General features: G+C 43.3%; 1 protein-coding gene across 2 annotated transcripts in view; it reads right to left on the minus strand.

Moving 5' to 3' along the window:
- Positions 1 to 11,434, minus strand: part of gpat3 (glycerol-3-phosphate acyltransferase 3) — a 59,205-nt gene extending 47,771 nt beyond the window's left edge. For both annotated transcript variants that reach the window (XM_043674288.1, XM_043674287.1), the window contains exons 1-3: positions 11,221 to 11,434; positions 6,956 to 7,153; positions 5,055 to 5,121 (exon numbers count right to left, since the gene is read on the minus strand). In XM_043674288.1, the coding sequence (XP_043530223.1) occupies positions 5,055 to 5,121; positions 6,956 to 7,099 (211 nt within the window). In that variant the 5' untranslated portion in view covers positions 7,100 to 7,153; positions 11,221 to 11,434. The remainder of the gene's footprint in view (positions 1 to 5,054; positions 5,122 to 6,955; positions 7,154 to 11,220) is intronic.
- Between the last annotated feature and the right edge of the window lie 9,743 nt (positions 11,435 to 21,177).

Here is a 21,177-nt window from a genome sequence, read left to right on the forward strand (position 1 = left end):
TTTTCACGCAGAGGGTGGTACGTGTATGGAATGAGCTGCCAGAGGATGTGGTGGAGGCTGGTACAATTGCAACATTTAAGAGGCATTTAGATGGGTATATGAATAGGAAAGGTTTGGAGAGATATGGGCCGAGTGCTGGCAGGTGGGACTAGATTGGGTTGGGATATCTGGTCGGCATGGACGAGTTAGACCGAAGGGTCTGTTTCCATGCTGTACATCTCTATGACTCTATTAAACAAGGAGCAAAGGCTGAGGATACCCATAACAAATTCAAAAATGTTACATGCTTGAAAAAAACATTCCAATCAAGAAACTGAGCACACTTTATCACATTTTGAAAAAATGATCCTGACATCCTCTCTTCTGTCAATTATCACTTATTATCCACCAGCAAGCATTACTGAGTAAAGTTATACACTTTTCTCATATAATTAAAATTGTTAAGGCTGCAAACTTGATTCGAGCAAGAGTCATTAATCACTTGGTTTAAATCCTTACTTGACAAACTTGATGCTGCCTTTGGTGAACTAATCCTCCATGCCGCTGTGAGGTGGTTAAGTCGAGGGAAGGTCCTCGAAAGACATTTAAATCTGATAGCTGACATTATACCTTTTCTTAAAGCAAGGAATGCACTGTGCAGTGAACTGCTAGACAAAGTGATCGCTAGACTTAAAGTTCCTTACAGACAACTTCAAAACCAAACAAGCTGAACTGTGAACTGCAAGGAATGAACAGAGACTTAATGCCTATAATCAGGACTGCGATTGCATTCCAATTGAAATTGGGTCTTGATATGGAGATAATTACTCTGCAAAACGGTTGACCTGAAAATCAAATCAACAGACAGTGATTTTTGGGGGCTCAAAGACAGATAAATGCCCACTTCTATCATTGTCCCTTTAAAGTAAAAACTTATTTTGACTTCATATATCTCCGAGACAGCATTCTCCCAAGTGAAGATAATCAAGTCCAAATATTGCAGCTGCCTCTTAGATACCCATAGGATGGTCTGCAGTGTCAAACTACAATCCTGACTTCAAGACAGATAACATGAAGTCAGTCATAGGTGTCACCCTGAAAATTGGTGAGCAGAGGATAAAATGAATAATTATACATACTTGATTTAGATTTACAGCACAAAAAAAACCACTTATTCTATGTTTTCTTGGGGATACATCCAATGTTGCATTTAAATTCATTGATCTTTGTAATCAAACAGGTTTCAGACTATTATCTTCAACAGAAGTAAAATGGTCACATTAATAAAATGACATTCAAATGGCAGATAATTCTTTTATAAGACAAATAAATAAATGATGTAGATTAGATGCTTTGGTAAAGCAGAAGGCAAGTAAGCTGACACTAATTGATGCTAATTATCCAAGACCAAATGCGAGAGCGGTGTAGTTTAGTGCTTATAGAAAGAAGAACTCTTCATTTGGGCTATAATTTATGAAATGTGATAAATTCTAATTTTATCAGAAATTAACTCATTAGACGGACTCTGGAAAAGCACAACTGAAGCACAAGAGATTTTCTTTTGCAATGGTAGTCACTGACAACTGGCTAGTTTGCACACTGCAAAGTGAAATATTCAAAATGATGTGCAACCATCATCATTAATTATCATTTAAATCTGTGGATTTAGCTGATCGTGTTCTCCACTGCAGTTCAAAGGTACACTTATGGTGTTCCCTGATTAGACAATGGCAGTTAAAGATACTGGGTGCTATTTTATTCTGCCTTCAGCAACTGTGCAGTACAAACAAGGTGGGGCAGGGAGCTCCAAAAGCACTGATGACCATCTCTTGGCAGTGCTGATTCCACTTGTGGGGAGAACGCTTGGCCCACTCAAATAGGCATAGAATCTTTTCTTCCCATCGCTGACGAGTGTGGAACTTCCTGCAACTAGAAAGAACCAACTCCTGAAGTACAAGCTCATGAACACGATGTTGATACTTGGGTTACTAGCAGTGTTCTCAATGAGTCTAGGTAACGTAAATAGAGCCAGTCAAAGGATAGGGTTCCATTCAAATCAAAATATGACACAAGGCATGACTGGTCAAAGAGGACGAACAAATCCTGACTCTCTCACTTTATAAGTTACAATTAGATTAGATTCCCCCACAGTGTGGGAACAGGCCCTTCAGCCCAATAAGTCCACACCAACTCTCTGAAGAGTAACCCACCCAGATCCATTTCCCCCTGACTAATGCATCTAACATTCTGGGCAATTTACCATGGCCAATTCACCTGACGTGCACATCTTTGGACTGTGGGAGGAAACCGGAACACCCGGAGGAAACCCACGCAGATACAGGGAGAATGTGCAAACTCCACATAGACAGTCGCCAGAGGCTGGAATCGAACATGGGTCCCTAGCGCTGAGAGGCAGCAGTGCTAACCACTGAGCCACCATGCTGCCTCAATTAAATCAAAACATTGTGACAACATTTCCCTGTAAATTCATCTAAGGTATCAAAGACACCTTAAATGAAGATTAGCATCACATGCATTAGTTCCTCAAAGCTTCCTGGAATTATTTGAAGAAAGACGTTGTATCTTGTATTTTTAAAATTTGTTCACAGGAGACTCTATGTGGGCGTCGCTGCTAGGCCAGCATTTATTGTTCACCCCTAATTGCCAGGGGGGAGTTAAGAGTCAACCACATTGCTGTGGGTCTGGGGGTCACATATAGGGCAAACCATGTAAGGATGGCAGTTTCCTTCCCTAAAGGACTTTAGTGAACCAGATGGGTTTTTCCGACATCCGACAATGAATTCATAGCTTTAATTAGAGGCTTAATTCCAGATTTTTATTGAACTTAAATTTCTGCCATGGTAGGATTCACACCCAGATCGCCAGAACATTTCCTGGGTCTCCAGATTAACAGTCTAATGATAAATAACACTATGCCATTGCTGCCACTTTGGATATCCAAGATGGATATGGATTAATGATGCAGAATCCAAAGGTAGCCTAGATGATTCCAGATATAAATTTCCTGTGACAGACAGCATGACAATAAAATTCAATATCCTTGTTTTGATTCACATTTTAAAAAGTTGTGATCATGCACTGCTTTGCATGCATTTAGAATTCTCTCAGATGGTCAGAGTTCTTCTTGATGAGTATATGAATAGGAAGGATTTAGAGTGATGTGGGCCAAGTCCTGGCTAATGGAGCTAGATTAGGTTAAGATATCTGGTCAGCATGATCTGCTTGACAAGGGCTGTGGGAGTCAGCACAATAGGAAAATTTGTGCTTTGTATGGCAAAATTGTCTTGTTCCACTGTATTCTCAGCAATAACTGTACTCGGTTCCTTTCCAGGCAACTATTCTGTAAGATTTTGCCTTCACTTTCTTATAATGTATAATCCTGCTGCCAGAAAACATCTTCTTTCCCATATGTACTGTTCAGGACAGGATTACATACATAGGAAGAATTGAAACCTTCTTTCAGCAGGTGGGTCTGATGTCTATCACTCTAAGAGATGGAGAAACTTTTGAAAAATGCTGCTATCTCGTAATATAATCTGAGCAGCTTGCTTGATACCATTGCCACAACAATTCAGAAAGAGAATATGATTTCACAAAATTTTGCTTAAATTTAGTCAATATATGAAACTGAGTTTGTATTCTCTTGGTGCTTCCAAAGTTTAACCAAAGAACATGACATTCTATCTTTCTGTTTGGGCTCCTGACACCATTCCCCACTGGTGACTGCTTCAAGCAGAAAAGCAAATGTCAGAGAGTCATAGAGATGTACAGCACTGAAAGAGACCTTTCAATCCAACTCGCCCATGCTGACCAGATATCTTAACCTAATCTAGCTCCATTAGCCAGCACTTGGCCCACATCCCTCTAAATCCTTCCTATTCATATACCCATCCAGATACCTTTTAAATGCTGTAATTGTACCAGCCTCCACCACTTCCTCTGGCAGCTCATTCCATGAACACTCCACTCTCTATGTGAAAATGTTGTCCCTTAGGTCCCTTTAAAATTTTTCCCATCTCACCTTAAACCTGTGCCCTCTAGTTTTGGACTCCCCTACCCTGGGGAAAAGATTTTGTCTATTTACCATATCCATACCCCTCATGATTTTATAAACCCCAATAAGGTCACCCCTCAGCCTCCAGTGCTCTCTGGAAAATACTCTGTCTACTCAGCCTCTCCCTGTAGCTCAAACCCTCCAACCCTGACAAAATCCTTATAAATCTTTTCTTAAACCTTTCTAGTTTCACAATATCTTTCCTGTAGCAAGTAGACAAGAACTAAATGCAGTACTCTAAAAGTGGCCTAACCAATGTCCTGTACAGCCACAACATGACCTCCCAACTCGTATAGTCAATGCACTGACCAATAAAGGCAAGCGTACCAAACACTTTTTTCACTACCCTGTCGACCTGCGACTCCACTTTCAAGGAACTATGAATCTGCATTCCAAGGTCCCTTTATTCAGTCAAACACTCCAGGACCTTACCATTAAGTGTAGAAGCCCTGCCCTGATTTGCCATCACTGGAATCAAAATAAACCTCAACATTTCCAATTTCAACATTATTTGCTTGTCCTTTCAAATAGATGGAATATCACTGTGGTAACAAAGTCTAGAGAGTGATATTGACTGAAGACCAATAGCAAGAAACCTGCCTTCTGCTCCTAACCAAACCATTACCTGTTTCTTACTTTAAGGCAGGTTGCTTTACCTGTAGAGAAGGGTGGACTAGACACTCCTGGCTATTTCAGAGTTCCTTCATCTTTGAAGACTGTACAGATGAAGTTTGCTGATCAATTCATTAGCAACATTTCTTAAAAGTAAAGATCAAAGTGGTAGTCATATCCCTATCACTAGGCAACTGGACTTATGTCCATGAAGGTTTCTCATAACATGTCTAAACAGGTTAACACTCTTTTCCCCAGAATGGTAGCCTCAGTTGTTGCTTCCAATAATAAGCTTTTACATGTTGTGCGTTCATCATTTATTTATCATAAAACATCATTTTTCTCAGTTTTTGTTGCAGATTTTAATAGAGAAAAGCATAAACTTTACCATTGGAAGGAGAATAATGGCGGCCAGGCTGCTCCTGTGCTCTTTTTTGTATTTTCCGAGTCGCCCACTAAAAGATAACAGACAGCACCTCAGTTAGGAAAAGCTCAAGTCAAACATTTCCCTAATGTTAAAATCAGGCATAGCTGTTCTATAGATCAATGTATAAGGTGTGAATCACATTGAACTGTTCTAAGTACCAACAAGTCCTTTAACTGGCAAGCCATTCAATTATGGAGTTTCCTTCTGAGCACCATCTCCTAGCTCTTTACACCATTACCATGGTGTGAGAGGACCTTGGTGACAGGCGGGTTTGGAAAGGCATAGTGTGTCTGCCTGTCAATGACAGTTTCTGTGCGTACTTGAAAAGATGACCTGGTGGGAGAGGAGGATGTGCATGCTATACTACCTACACATCCTCCAACATTCCCACTTACCTTTATTCAGCACTGCTTTCAAAATGGCTTTTTCTGGAATCAAAAAATGATTGGAAGATCCCAAGCACTGAGTTGTCCCATATTGTGATCTGTTTCAGTACCACAGATAATTACTTGCCTTTTTTGAACTATAGGAGAAAGTGACGACTGCAGATGCTGGATATCAGAGCTGAAAATGTGTTGCTAGAAAAGCGCAGCAGGTCAGGCAGCATCCAAGGAGCAGGAGAATCGACGTTTCGGGCATGAGCCCTTCTTCAGGAATGAGGAAAGTCAGCTCATGCCCAAAACATCGATACTCCTGCTCCTTGGATGCTGCCTGACATGCTGCGCTTTTCCAGCAACACATTTTCAGCTTTTTTGAAATACACCAGAGCTTGATTGTCTGTTAACTACTGCACCATGACACACTAATCAAAATTACATCTCACTTCACAGAAGCTTTCCCATAATATAGGAGGCCGAGAGATTTAATCAATTATCTGCTCAAGTCTTTGCTTCTTCTTTCTAAACTTCCCAGCTGTAATGGAAGTTGTAAACTAAACTGCCAAGAGGTGTCAAGAAAAAATAAAGTGTTGCAATACTTATCAAGGTCCACCCAATTCAGAACATTCGTACAGTGTTAATGAGGTTAAGAGATGCAATGTAATTTTACAATGAACAGATGAGGCTAAGTGACAGTTTACATGAGAGAAGGTTTTGGAAACAATGTCTTTTTACTTTGGACAAATATTCTTATTTTTCTTCAGCTAACAGAATAACCACACCATGAAAACACTTCTTTCGAGATCATATTTCAATTAAAAACAGCTGCGCCAGGAAGAGAAGAATGTTGGATCATTGCTTCCAGCATAAGCTGGCTGTAATTCTTTTTCATAGAATGATCCAAACCAGTTATTGAGTGAAGGCAATATCGTTCAGTTTTTTTGTGATAAAAAGTGAGGGCCGAGGAGACATGGGGAGCAGACGGGCATGAATGGATAAGATTACAGCAACACGTGGCCCTGCCAACATCCAGCTGTGGTCATTGGTTGGTGATAAACAGTGGGAATCCTGGAGTACTGAAAACAAATTCTCATACCATCCACCGAGGAGAAACCTAACCAAACTCATCAAACCAGAACTATCAACAGTTAAGTTGCTCACCACACAAACCCAGTGACATTGCAGATGAATTTATTGTAAAAACCCTAAACAAAAAAGAAAGCTAGAGCACCTTAAAATTGGCGTTTCTTTGACTTGCTAAATAAACATACATACTTCGATGTGTTACAAGAGCCAACGGCTGCTGAAATGAACAATAACTATTGAATAGCCTGAAATTCAAGAGAGTGATGGACCCATCATGATCCATTGAGCTAATTAGGAAATAGCCACCTCCAATACTTTCTTCCAACGTAAGGCACATTCCCACAACTTAAGCCTAAATGTGATTTGCAATACATCCCTTATTGAATCAAAGATTCTTACCTCAAGAGTCTTGACCAGAATTTTCATGTAAAGTTCGGTTATTCCCAATGAAACCCCAAACATGGCGGGCAGCATAATGAGTGTGATCCCAATAATCAGCCATATTGACAGCAGCTTCAACAGGAATTCCCAAAGTCCCTCCATCTCCTGGCTCTCTATTCTTCACAACCGGAGTGCGCTGGTATCCAGTCCTGGCGGCTACGGAATAAAAGTGAATTACTGGCTACTGATAATGGGGACATTCTTCTGACGTACACAGTTGCTGCTATTTCAATGTGTCAAACACACCCCACCCTCTCCATATGAATCCACCCAAAACAATACCAACCAAACAAAACAGTAATCTGTATTTAAATAGAATTCAATGTAGTGAAACATTCCAAAGTGCTCAACAGGGCATTTGCTACCAAGTCATAAAGAACTAATAAGCCAACCGATCAAAGGTCTACTCAGAGTTCATTCTGAAATAGTGAGTTAGAGGAGGAGAGGTTTTAAGATGGTAGCTGAGAGTTTAGAGACCAGGCTAGCTGAAGGTATTGTTATCACTGGAAGAGTGAATAAAATCGAAGATGCTGAAGGGGCAAGACTTGGAGGAGTGCAGATACATTAGAGGATGGTTGGGGTGAAGCAGGTAATGCAACACAGAACATAACTCTCTGCAACGGAGGTGGGGGGGGGGGGGGGGGGGGGGGGAATGGGAACTGGCAGCTGTTCCTTTCCTTCCCCATCAGGTACTATAGAGGACTCACAGCTCTGCCAATCACACACAAGTCAGAATGTAGCACAATTACTGTGTAACAGTGTACCCTAACAATCTCCTCCAACACACTGTGAAAACTCACTTTCCTGCACAACCCCACTCCTGCCCAGTCAGAAGTGGGAGCTGAAATGTTTCAAGGGTTCACCTAAATATTTCTTAAATATCACAATGGTTCCTGCCTTTATCACCCTCTGGTTCCTTTCTATCGATAACCCGCAATCTGGTACACCTCAACTGGGTTCCCCTTCATCCCTCTCTGCTCTAAGGAAAACAGCGCTAGTCTATCTACTCAAGTATCAGAACTGAAACACATCAACCCAGGTAACAAGCTGGTGGGGTGCCTCTGTACTCTCTCTACAGCAATGACATCATCCCTTTAGAGTGGTAACCAGAACTGCACACAGTACTCCAGCTGTGGTACAACTAGCGTAATATACAGCTCCAACATAATCCTCCTGCACTTGTATTCAGTGTCCTCGACTTATTAAGGCAAGTATCCCATATGCCCCCTTAATATTCAAAAACCTCTTTGGGAGTGAGGATCCAGTCATCCTCCCTCGTGCTTTTCTCTACTGCAGTGAACAGCTGACCCAGTCCAACAGCAGGAGCTTGGGCACAGGGCTCCCAGTGAGGAAGGGACATGCGGTGGCATCTCACACTCCCTCCTTACTCCAACTGTCATTCTGGTCGCTCTCCCTCCTAGTCATAGAATCTTGCAGCACAGAGATAGATTCTTTGGTCCAAACTGGTCCATGCCGACCAAAATGTCCGTCCACACTAACCGCATTTCCCTGCGCTTGGCTCATATCCTTCTAAACCTTTCCTATCCATGTACATGTCCAAATGCCTTTTAAATGCTGTTAATGTACCCACCTCAACCACTTCTGCTGGCAGCTCATTCCACATGTGTACCACTATGTGTAAAAATGGTGGCCTCAGATTCCCTTTTATTCTTTCCCCTCTAACCTTAAACTGATGCCCTCTGTTCCTGGATTCCCCAACGCTGGGAAAAAGACTGAATGCATTCACCCCATCTATGCCTTCATGATCTTATACACTTCTATAGGGTGCCCCCCTCAGTCTCCTATGCTCTGAAGTAAAAGGTCCTATCTTGTCCAACCTCTCCCTATAACTCAGATCATTGAGTCCAGGCAACACCCTTTTAAATTTCTTCTGGACTCTTTCCAGTTTAGTAACATCCTTCCTATAACAAGGTGACCAAAACTGAACACAATACTCCAAGTGCATCCTATATAACTGCAACATAACTTCCCAACTTCTATACTCAATGTCCTGACTGATGAAGGCCAGTGTGCCAAAAGCCTTCTTCACTGCCCTGTCTACCTGTGACTCCATTTTCAGAGAATTGGGTACCTGAACTCCAAAGCCCCTCTGTTCCACTACACTCCTTAAGGCCCTACCATTCACCATGAAACTCCTACCTTGATTTGACTTCACGCTTACCTATATTAAACTCCATTTGCCATTTCTCAGACCACTTCGCCAGCTGATCAAGGACCTGCTGTAATTTCTAATAACCTTTCTCACAGTCCATAATACCACCTATTTTAGTGTGATCAGCAAACTTACTAATCATGCCTTGTACATTCTCACCCAAATCATTGATATAGATACAGTTAACAAACAGCAATGGGCCCAGCACAAACCCGAGGCACTCCGCTAGTCACAGGCCTCCAGTCCAACAAGCATCATTCCATTATTAGCCTCTGCTTCCTACCATCAAGCCAATTCTGTAACAAATGGTCAGCTCGCCCTGGATTCCATGCGATCTAACCTTCCAGAGCAGCCTATCATGTAGAACCTTATCAAAGGCCTTACTGAAATCCATATAGACTACATCTACCGCCCTGCCCTCGTCAACCTTCCTGGTGACTTCATCAAAAAACTCCATCAAATTTTGAGGCATGATCTCCCACTCACAAGCAATGCTGACTACTCCTAATCAAACCTTGTCTTTCCAAATGCATGTATATCTTATGCCTTGGAATTTTCTCAAGTAACTTACTCATCACAGATGTTAAGCTTACTGGTCTATAGTTCCCAGGTTTTTCTTTGCAGCCCTTCTTGAATAATGGCAGAACATTTGCTACCCTCCAGTATTCCAGGACCTCGCCCAAGGCTAATGATGATGCAAAAATATCAGCCAGGGCCCCGGTAATTTCTTCTCTAGCCTCTTGCAGTGTTTTTGGATATATCTGGTCAGGACCAGGAGATTTATCCACCTTCATACATTCTAAAAGATCCAACACCACCTTGACTGTGATATGGATTGTTCCCATGATATCATCACTAACCTCCCCAAGTTCCCAGTCTTCATGTCTTCTCCACAGTAAACACAAGAGAAAACACAGGGCAGCACAGTGGCTCAGTGGTTAGCACTGCTGCCTCACAGTGCCAGAAACCCAGGTTTGATTCCCGTCTCGGGCAACCGTCTGTATGGAGTTTGCACATTCTCCCCGTGTCTGCATGGGTTTCCTCCGGGTGCTCCGGTTTCCTCCCACAGTCCAAAGACGTGCAGGTTAGGTGAATTGGCTATGCTAAGTTGCCCATAGTGTTAGGTGAAGGGGTAAATTTAGGGGAATGGGTCTGGGTGTGTTGCTCTTCAGAGGGTCGGTGTGGACTTGTTGGGCCGAACGGCCTGTTTCCACATTGTAAATAATCTAATCTAAATATTCATTGACAACGTTGTCCACTCCTGCGGTTCTACACATATATATCCACTTGGGTTCTTGAGGGGCCCTATTTTCTGTCTTTTTTTTTTCCTTTAATATACTTAAATAGCTCTTTGGATTCACCCTAACCTCAGCCTAGGCTATCACATGCCCCATTTTTGCCCTCCTGATTTCCTTCTTCAGTAAACTCCTGTATTCCCTGTATATATACATCCAGAGGATCTCTTGATCCCAACTGCCTGTACCTGAGGCACACGTCCCTTTTTTTCCTGGTCAAAGCCTCAATAGGGTGCCCTATTCCTGCCGATCTTACCCTTCACTCACACGGGACCTTGAACTCTAACTATCTCACTTTTAAAGTCACTATCCTACTTCTGCCCTTATTTAGAGATGGGCAGCACAGAAACAGACCCTTCGGTCCAACACGTCCATGCCGACCAGATATCCGAGATAAATCTAGTCCCATTTGCCAGCACTTGGCCCTTAGCCCTCTAAACCCCTCCTTTTCGTTTGTTTTAGCTTTTAACTTTTCTCGGCCCTTACTCCCCAGACACTACTTGACACCGGCTCCTATTGCTCTCACTCCAGGTTCGCCCCTGGATTCTGTCAGTCTGAGTTCGAAGTGAAAACCTTGCACCTTGTCCCGGGCTCGCTCTTTACTCCTTGCCCCTTACTCCGGGTTCGCTCTTGGCTAATTATTCCCTAACTTCAGATTCCAACCCCCCTCCAAAAATGTCGCCACTTGCTTACATGCCCGGTCCCCCACCTTCGCCCCTTTCCTCCCGGGTTTAAGCCCTCCTTCTGATCCTTACCGCTGTAGTTTTGACTGTGTGTTCCCCCCTGACTCCGTACCGGGCTCTGCTCTGGTTCCAGAGTTCAGCTGTTCCTTACCGCGCCCACCCGGAACTCCCAGCGCCGTCATTCCCCGGGTCCGGATCAGCTGGGACTTAGAACTTTCCCACCCAACTCCTGCTCCAGCTCCCCTTCCCCAGGACTGAGTGATCCAGCAGGAAACCCACAGTTACAACTTGCATTAGCCTTGCTGTTCCCCTGGCTTTTCTCCTACTTGCACTCTTGGCCTTTTGCGGATTGTTTAGCTTCCCTTTCTAACCTCTCGCACTGTCGCCTACCCTCCTCGCTTGTTTTTTTCTTTCTATTTAAATATGTTTTCGTGAACTTCACGCTGCCAGCTTGTGCATTAGGGAAACGGGGAACAGACCGTGATATTTTAGTCTCACCTACTTCTATTTTTCACCGTGTGTTTCTGAGAGGAGATTCTTAATGTTTAAAAAAAAGGTAAAATTGCTATACTGGACCCATAGTGCTGTTGTCTCATAAGAGAGATACAGGCTGGTGGTAGTTTAACCTGAGGTCCACCTCGCCACAGTCAAGGGGAGAATTTGAGGAGGAGACTCCTTCAAGGTACCCTCGGTAGGTATTGAACCCCACACTCTGCATTTCAGACACTGACAGCACAGGGTACACGGGTTAGATTCCAGCTTTGGGCGACTGTCTGTGTGGAGTTTGCACATGTCTGTGTAGGCGGGAGTAACTATGACTCTCTTTCTTGACCTGGTCAAGGAAGCACAGTTGCCGACTGTGACGTTTTCACGTATTTTTGGCGCACAGTGTGTGTCGTGCCTCGCTGCCAGTAAGCCCAATATTCCTGGATGTTGGGTGACCAAACAACCAGAAAAAGTACGAGACGGCCGTGGTCCACACTGACCAGCTCTCAAAAAACCAGTATGAGTCTTCCATATTCAATGGAGCAGTCCGGCTGGGAAGCGTCCCAGAAAAACAACCTCCCCGCAGCCTCGTCCACAACCACGAGCTGTGATAAATCATTAGGTTGTAATTGTATAAAACCCGCAACAAGGTCCATCTCGGTCCAGACTGAGACAGCGACCTTGAGACGTTACCTCCAGCCTTACATGGAGTTGAGACCGATAACCCCTCTCGGGGAGCCAGCTCGCCCTGTAACGGATGACATAGATAAGGTTGGATAAGGTACCGTAAGGGCAGCCCACCCTGCGGTTGAGATAAGCATAACCACCCAGACCTTCTACAACAAACGCTATCGAGATATAAAGCAGGGCACAGACATGAAATAGACTATAAATGAGACTGGTGAAGAAACAACTGATACAACTGCCTTCATGGAAGGAGTTGTAATCGAGCCAGTATGTGACAGAACGTCTGCCTCGGAGGTATCATCCACTATCCCAACGATGGGCTGTTCTGTAAGGACTGCGACACACTCTTCCCCATGGTGAGCATGTTTAAGATCCATGTGACTAAAGTGTATGGAATAAAGAACATCCATACAAGATGTTCACGCTGCGATAAAGCAGGAGAATACCACTCAATAGTCTGCCATTACCCAAAATGCAAAGGAACAAAACAACCCCCAGCTGGGGACTTTGCATGCAGCGCGTGTGACCAACGGTTTTCAACACAATCAGGCTTTGGTCAACACGAGAGGCACAGACACCCGGTTCTACGAAACGAGAAACGCCTCAAACCGGCACCCAAAGTCCAAAGCAAACCTGGGAGAAGCGACCGTGTATAGTCACAGGAGGAGGTGGCACTCCTGAGGGAATTAGAAGTGAGATTTGCTGGATGCAAATTCATAAACAAATCCATCAGTAGCATCCTGAAAACTAAAACACCAAAACAAATCTCAGACAAACGCAGGCTCCTGGTAAACACCCCGACGGAGGTCAAGAACATCAGCGAGCCAACGGCAGGTATAGATTTGCACGATTCGGAGGCAGAGAGTGTCAAGGAGAATTCCGACGACCAAGCCCAGCGCCAAAGAGCCAGCCAAAAAACACCGGCTTCGATCCCAAAACATCGAGACGTAGATGACCAGCTTACACAAGCTGAAGAGCTCTTGAGCTCGAGGAATGACCCGAACACGCTTGCCCTCGGAATCTGACTGGTGGATAGTATTACCAACCTACTAATGAATAGTAGGAAAAGGCAGGACAAACACAAGAGGCCTCAAAAAGATCGGGCCAAGAAAGATAAAATGCCCGGTAGTAATACCGGAGCCAAGAAATAGTGGGCAGCACGTAAGGCGCTGTTTCGAGCAACACAGCTGCTTTACAAATCCAACCGGCGCCAACTAGCTCGCGAGATCATGGGGGCGCCGACCTCATCCGCTTGTCCTCTATCAAAAGAGGAACTGGAGACATGTTTCCGTGAGAAACTGTCAGCACCAAATAATAAATCAAACATAAATAAGTATGCCCCATACACTGGCAAAGTCGATGACGGGTCCTTGATGAAACCCATCGAGGTAGAGGAGTTTGAAGCGGCCATCAAGGGGATAGATGAGAACAGTGCCGCCGGACCAGACGGCCTGAAACTGCAGGATATAAGAACACTCCATGAGCAGGAGGAAACCCGTCTACCCCGCCTCTTCTTATGGCTAAAGTCAAGCAGGATCCCTGATTCACTGAAAAAGAGTCGAACGGTCCTGATTCCTAAGTGCGAGGATAAGGAACGCTTGAAAAGCATTGGTAACTGGCGACCAATAACCATCGGTCCAATGCTGCTCCGGCTGTTCACGAAAACAATGGCTAAACGCCTAAGTGAAACAGTCGAGATAAACCCCAGGCAAAAGGGGTTCCTAGCAGCCACTTCTGGATGCAATGAAAACGTTGTAGTCCTCGAAAACATTATCAAGGGAGCAAAGTACAATCGGAAGGTCCTCGCAGTTGTCTTTGTTGATCTAGCGAAAGCGTTCGACTTAGTTGGGCACAAGCTACTGATCAAATCTTTGCAAAGACTGAAACTACCCAAAGCCTTTGTAAGTCTCATCGCAGACCTATACACTGGCAACACAACAGTGGTGGAGGGGAACGGAAACTTAACCACCCCAATAACTATCGAGAGGGGCGTAAAACAAGGCGACCCACTCTCACCAATATTATTTAACATTGCTTTGGATCCGTTGGTGTGCTCTCTGGAGAGGGCCAACTCAGGGGTCTTCATGCCCCTGGGCAGCAGAAGAGTCAACTGTTCGACTTTGGCCTTCGCGGATGACATTGCCCTTCTAAGCGACTCACACACTGGTATGGCTAGGAATCTAAAGCTGCTCCAGGCATACTGCGACCATACAGGGCCTCAGTATTAACACAGCGAAGACGAAGGGATTCCACTTCACTTTTAAAAGGAAAACCTTCTTGTACAATCACTTCGCGAACTGGAAGCTGCGGGACGAATCCATAGCCTACATACCCCCAGGCGAGACAGAGAAATACCTGGGTGCCCGGATCGATTCATGGGCAGGTGTGGCAGAAGGAGAGTGGGAGGAGAAGCTTAAGTCCTGGGTTAAAGGAATACAGGCAGGATTTCTCCGACCATGACAACGGCTGGAGATCTTAAAGATACATATCATCACCCGATTGTACTTCCATCTGATTCTGACAGAAGCGTCACAGGCTACTCTCATAAAACTGGACCAAATAATACGCAACGCCACCAAAGAATTCCTACACATACCACCTCATACCGCAGACGGAGTGCTATACGCTAGCAACAGTAACGGCGGTCTAGGCGTCCCAAAACTGGAGGTGCAAATCCCATCCGCGATTGTTCGCAAACGTGAGGCACTAGACATGTCCAGTGATGTAGTCATTCAGGCATCCTTTCAATATCAAGGAGAGAGCAACACAGAGACAGTTGCGGGACTGCGTGAGCTCAAGGTTCTCATGGAAATTGAAAATTTCCAACCCAGTAGCCACAGCAGCGGCGAAGGGGAAATTGACCTGATGACTGCCATCCAAGACATCATGCCTGCACTCCAGGAGGCAAATGTGGGGCGACCAAAACCACCAAATAGGTATGCTGGCTGGAGGGAGTGGGAATTCGAAAAATGGCAAAAGCTGGAATGTCAAGGAGCAGGCATCCAGTACTTTAGAGATGACAAGATCTCTAATTCTTGGACAAAAGCCGGAGTACAACAAAAATCCTCTAGATTCATTAATAGCGTGCTCTTGCGGTGTAACCTGTACCCGACAAGAACCACATTATCTAGGTGACAGCCAAACCAAAACAAACTATGCCGAAGGTGCGAGATGGCAAACGAGACCATATCACACATCTCAGGAAGCTGCCCATTCGTGAAAAATGCTCGAATAAAATGCCATAACAAGATCGCTGACCAGTTGCAGAAGCAAGTCAGTAAGTACGGCTGGACATCGTACGTGGAGCCCAGGCTGTTTGCCAAAGACAGTTCCCTATGGAAGCCCGATCTCATATTTAGAAAAGAGCAGAAGATCGCGGTTGTAGATGTCACAGTGCGGTATGAGAATGATAGTAAAGCACTGGAAACAGCATGGCGAGAGAAACAAGAGAAATATAACACCTTAATGCCGAGGCCAGGGAACTGACTGGAGGCACGGACCCCAAATACTTTGGCTTCGTGATGGGCGCACAAGGCAAGTGGCTGGATATGAATAACCGCCTCATGAAATTCCTTGGCATTGAAAGATACGATATGTTCGCCCAAAAGACATCAAGACTCACTCTGTCACTGACACTTGAACTCTTACAACTCTTCAGTGACAAGTGAGCAAAAACCATAAACGGTGCGATAAGATCCTCCACTGAGACAAGGACAGGACGAACCCCACCAAAAAAATATAAAAATAAAAATAAAAACGGGGGAGCCGGTCCACAAAATCCTACAACATCAACAACATCAGTAGGTCCCTGCTAATAATGACGATAACAACCAGCCTCATATAACATCAATATCACTTGATCCTTGGTCTGTGGTGATGCTAGAGAATATACAAACATCGACCAGCGATATAAAGACTCAGAAAAGGCACTTCCCCGAGTGATCCAAAATTAACTCTGGGTGTTCTGGTTTCCTCCTCCAGTCCAAAGATGTGCAGAAGGATCGCCCTACCCGAAAGGTTAATTCTGAGTTCCCCCCACAGATGCTGCCAGACCTGCTGAGCTTTTCCAGCAATTTCTGTATTTGTGGCAAAGATGTGTAGGTTAGGTGGATTGGCCATGCTAAATTACCCATAGTGTTCAAGGATGTGTAGTGTAGGTAGGTTAGCCATCGGAGATGCAGAGTTAAGAGGATAGGATAGGGTAGGGGAATTGGTCTGGGTGGGATGCTCTTAGGAGCTCCAGGTGGACTCGATGGGTGGAATGGCCTGCTTCCATACTGTATTATTCTAACAGGCCATTTAGACAACTGAAGCTAACTGAACCCAGCTATGTTTTGCTCCCAATGTATGATGAAGGTAATGGATTCTGCTGCAGTTCTGACCCACAGCATGATCTCTATTACAGATAAGGCAAGGAAGCAGGTTCCCAGCCAGAATGAGAATCGAACCCTGTGTTGTTGGTATCGATCTGATGTACACTGACTGTCCAGCCACCTGTGCCCCCCATGCCAAGAAGACATTGTGCCCACAAGAGCCTCATCATGCACGTTGGAATCGGGAGATATGGATAGTGATGACAGAGGCTCCAATTTCTTTCCTTCACATGTTTGAGCAGGAACCTCTCCCGCTGTTATTGCCTGCCATTGGTGTAAGTTAGATGGATTTATAAGGTTTGTCCCTTTGCCCATGTTATGAACATACCTTTCTTGACCATTAAAACTTGCATATGGACTTGAACCTGGAGCTTCTGATTCAGAAATATGGACACTACCAACTACACATAACCATTTCTGACTGATACAGCCCAAAAAGCACCAGGTAAAACATCCTTAATTGAAAGGATTTTGACTGAGTAGAGACTTCTTGTATTTTGATGTATGCACATATAAGTTTATAAACTAAGCTGACATTGTACTGCTGTGAAGATGTGCATCTTATTACGAGCTATTTTTCAGATTGAATGCTAAATAAACTATCCATCTGTCCAGTGATACCGAGATGTCTTGGCCAGCATCTTTCCCTCAATTAACATCAATGAAACCTGATGAACTGGCCATCACCACTTTACTTCCTTTGAGAAGCACAAAACATTTTTTACTTTTTATTCATTCAAGGGACATGGACACGGCTGGCTCAGCCAGCGTCTATTACCCATCCCTCATTGCCCAGATGACAGTTAAAAATCATTGCTGTGGGTCTGGAGTCACATATAAGTGAGTAGTTTTCTTCCCTAAAGGTAGCCATGATGTGGAGGTGCTGATATTGGACTGGGTTGGACAAAGTTAAAAATCACACAACACCAGGTTATAGTCCAACAGGTTTACTTGGAAGTACTAGCTTTCAAAATGTTGCACCTTCATCAGGTCCCTGAAGAAGGAGCAGCGGTCCAAAAGCTAGTACTACCAAATAAATTTGTTAGACAAGAATCTGGTTTTGTGTGATTTTTAACTTCTGCCTGAAAGGACATTCTTGAACCAAATGAGTCTTTCTGAAAAAATGACTTCATTGTCATCTTAGATACTTAATGACAGTTTTTTAATTAATTAAATTAAAATTCCACGGTATGCCATGGCATGATTTGAATTCAAGTTCCCAGATCATTACCTGGGACTCTGGATTAATAGTCACAATAAAACCGCTAGGCCATCACTCCCCTTCTGCCTCTTTTGGAACAGCGAGAACATTTCACTGGACATGTCAAAACTTAAACTAGTATAAGGATGTGATAGGATGCTATGCAGAGGCAGTTTCTTTGATGGGACAAAACTTGGAATTTAAACAAAATGACAATGAAGTGTAATGTCATAACATCCCTTTCCCACCTCTAAATTTTTTCCAGTTTTGATGAGGATTCATGAACCTGAACATCGATGCTATATCTCTGACTGACATTGCTACTTGACCTGTTGAGTATTCCCAGCATGTTGTATATGTTTTCAGATTTCCAGTTTCTGCCACATTTTTCTTTTCTAACAATAAAATCCACAACTAATGCTGTGAGAAAGAAGGAAGATAAAAAGAGAGACTTGTATTTTTATAGCACCTGTCACAATCCCTGCTTTTTAAATGCATTTCAAAACCAATTGAATATTTTAAAAACAACATTCATTCACAGGTTCCAGAACATTACCTGGGTTCCTAGATTACTACTAATACAACTAGGCCATCACCACCCTCACTTTTGAACAATAGCCACTGTTGAGTGAAGAAATATGGAGAGTAACAAATTAAGCATATTTCAGACTTTATTCCCAACTCATATAACTTCAAAATGACCTTATGATTGCTTATATTTCATTTTCCCTTTATCAAATGGTCAAAAATGGAAATACTTGCTTATGTGTTCTGTTTCATTCATAACCTCTCAGATGATGAAGTAGGCCAAACCCACATACAGCAAGAGATGCATAACATCCGCACTTGGACGAGAAGTGTCTCATATGTTTGTGTCACTCAAGTGTTTATACTGTCCATTTCCAAGAAGAGATAATCTAACCACCTTTCCCTGACACTTAACAGCATTACTATCATAAGATCGTCATGATTTGGAGATGCCGGTATTTGGCTGGGATGTACAAAGTTAAAAATCACGCAACACCAGGTTATAGTCCAACAGCTTTAATTGGAAGCACTAGCTTTCGGAGCGCCGCTCCTTCAGGTGGTTGTGGAGTATAAGATTGTAAGACACAGAATTTATAGCAAAACTTTACAGTGTGATGTAACTGAAATTATATATTGAAAAAGAGCTGGATTGTTTGTTAAGTCTCTCATGTTTTAGAATGATCATGTTGGTTTCAGTTCTTTCATATGTAAATCGCAAAACCATTTTAAAAGTTACATTCTCAAGTGAACTTTAACGATTGGTGTCATGTTGGCCCAGATAATGTCTTGCAGGTGTGAGCTTCCCTGTGTGAGACCGTCTGTGCCACAATGGTCAGACTGATTCTAATCTAAAAAACGGATTTACAGAATCTTACATTGATTCATGCAGTTTTTGAGCAAAGTAAAATGTAATTCTGCAGGTACAGATTCATCCCACAAAGTTATATGTGTATGTGTGCATTTGTGGTGGGGTGGAGTTATGGGTGTCTGTGAGAGTGTGTGTGTGTATTAGTGTAAGTGGGAGTGTAAAGGGGTATAGGTTTGTGAGAGGGTGTGTGTGGGAGTGTGTGTGTGTGCCTCTATCAATGTTCTGGGACTCACCATTAAACAGAATTTATTTGGACCAACCGCATAAACATTGTGCCTACAAGAACAGATCAGAGGATATACATTCTATGCTGAGTGACTTGCCTCCTGACTCTTCAAAGCCTTTCTGTGGTTTGGAATAGTCTCCTCTTGCCTGAATGAGTACAGCTCCAACAACATTCAAGGAGCTCAGCAATGTTCAGGACAAAGTGGGCATTTAATGGGTACCACATCTACACTCATGCCATCTGTAGCGACTCACCAAGGTTTCTTCAACTGTACTGCCCATATCCCTGACTCCTACTATCTCAAAGAACAAGGGTGGCAGGCTCATGGGAATGGAATCACATGAAGTTTCCCATCCAAGTCATACATTATCTTGCCATAAAACATATCATCATTCCTTCATTGTTGCTGGATTAAAATTCTGGAAATCCCAGAACACATTGCAGAAGCACTTTCACAACATGGACTGCAAAGTTTCAGAGAGGTGGTACAACACCACCATTCCAAAAAGAAAACTAAGATTGTACCATAAATGCAATCCTTATCAGAATTCCTACATCCCAGAAATGAATATATTGTTGAAAATCAAATTCTCTGAACAGATTTGGGTGGCATCACAGCAATTAAATCAAAACATATTAACTCAAAATGTTAGTTTTAAAATAGTGATGAAAAAGGATACACCAGATCTAAAAGTTGAAGTTCTAAACTGGAAGAAGGCTAGTTTTGACAGTATTAGGCAAGAACTTTCAAAAGCTGATTGGGGACAAATGTTTGCAGGTAAGGGGACAACTGGAAAATGGAAAGCCTTCAAAAATTAGATAACGTGAGTCCAGAGACAGTATTTTCCTGTTAGAGTGAAAGGAAAGGCTGGATGACTTGAGAAATTGAGGCTTATTTAAAAAAGAGAAGAAAGCATATGTCAGGTATCAATTGGAGAGATTGAGGGAATCCTTTGAAGAGTATAAAGGCAGTAGGCGTATACTTAAGATGGAAATCAGGAGGGCAAAAAAAGTACATGAGAATCTTTGACAAATAGGGTTGAGGAGAATCCAAAGGGTTTTTATAAATACATTTGGGACAAAAGGATAACTAGGGAGAGAATAGGGCCCCTGAAAGATCAGCAAGGCAGACTATGTGTGGAGCCATAGGAGATGGGTTTTTTTGCATCAGTATTTACTGTGGAGAAGGACATGGAAGACATAGTATATGGGGAAATAGATGGTGACGTCTTGCAAAATGTCCATATTACTGAAAAGGAGGTGCTGGACGTTTTGAAATGCATAAAATTGGATAAATCCCCAGGACCTGATCAGGTGTACCCTCGAACTCTGGCAAGCTAGGAAAGTGATTGTGAGCCTCTTACTGAAATATTTGTATCATCGATAGTCACAGGTGAGGTTCCGGAAGACTGGAGGTTGGCTAACATGGTGCTAATATTTAAGAAAGGTGGTAAGGACAAGCCAGGGAACTATAGACTGGTGAGCCTGACATCGATGGTGGGCAGGTTGTTAGAGGGAATCCGGAGTCACAGGATGTACATGTATTTGGAAAGGCAAGGACTGATTAGGGATAGTCACCATGGCTTTGTATGTGAGGAATCATGTCTCACAAACTTGATTGCATTTTTTGAAGAAGTAACAAAAAAGATTGATGAGGGCA

The sequence above is a fragment of the Chiloscyllium plagiosum genome, chromosome 32, assembly GCF_004010195.1.
Source record: "Chiloscyllium plagiosum isolate BGI_BamShark_2017 chromosome 32, ASM401019v2, whole genome shotgun sequence".
In the NCBI taxonomy this organism is placed as follows: Eukaryota; Metazoa; Chordata; class Chondrichthyes; order Orectolobiformes; family Hemiscylliidae; genus Chiloscyllium; species Chiloscyllium plagiosum.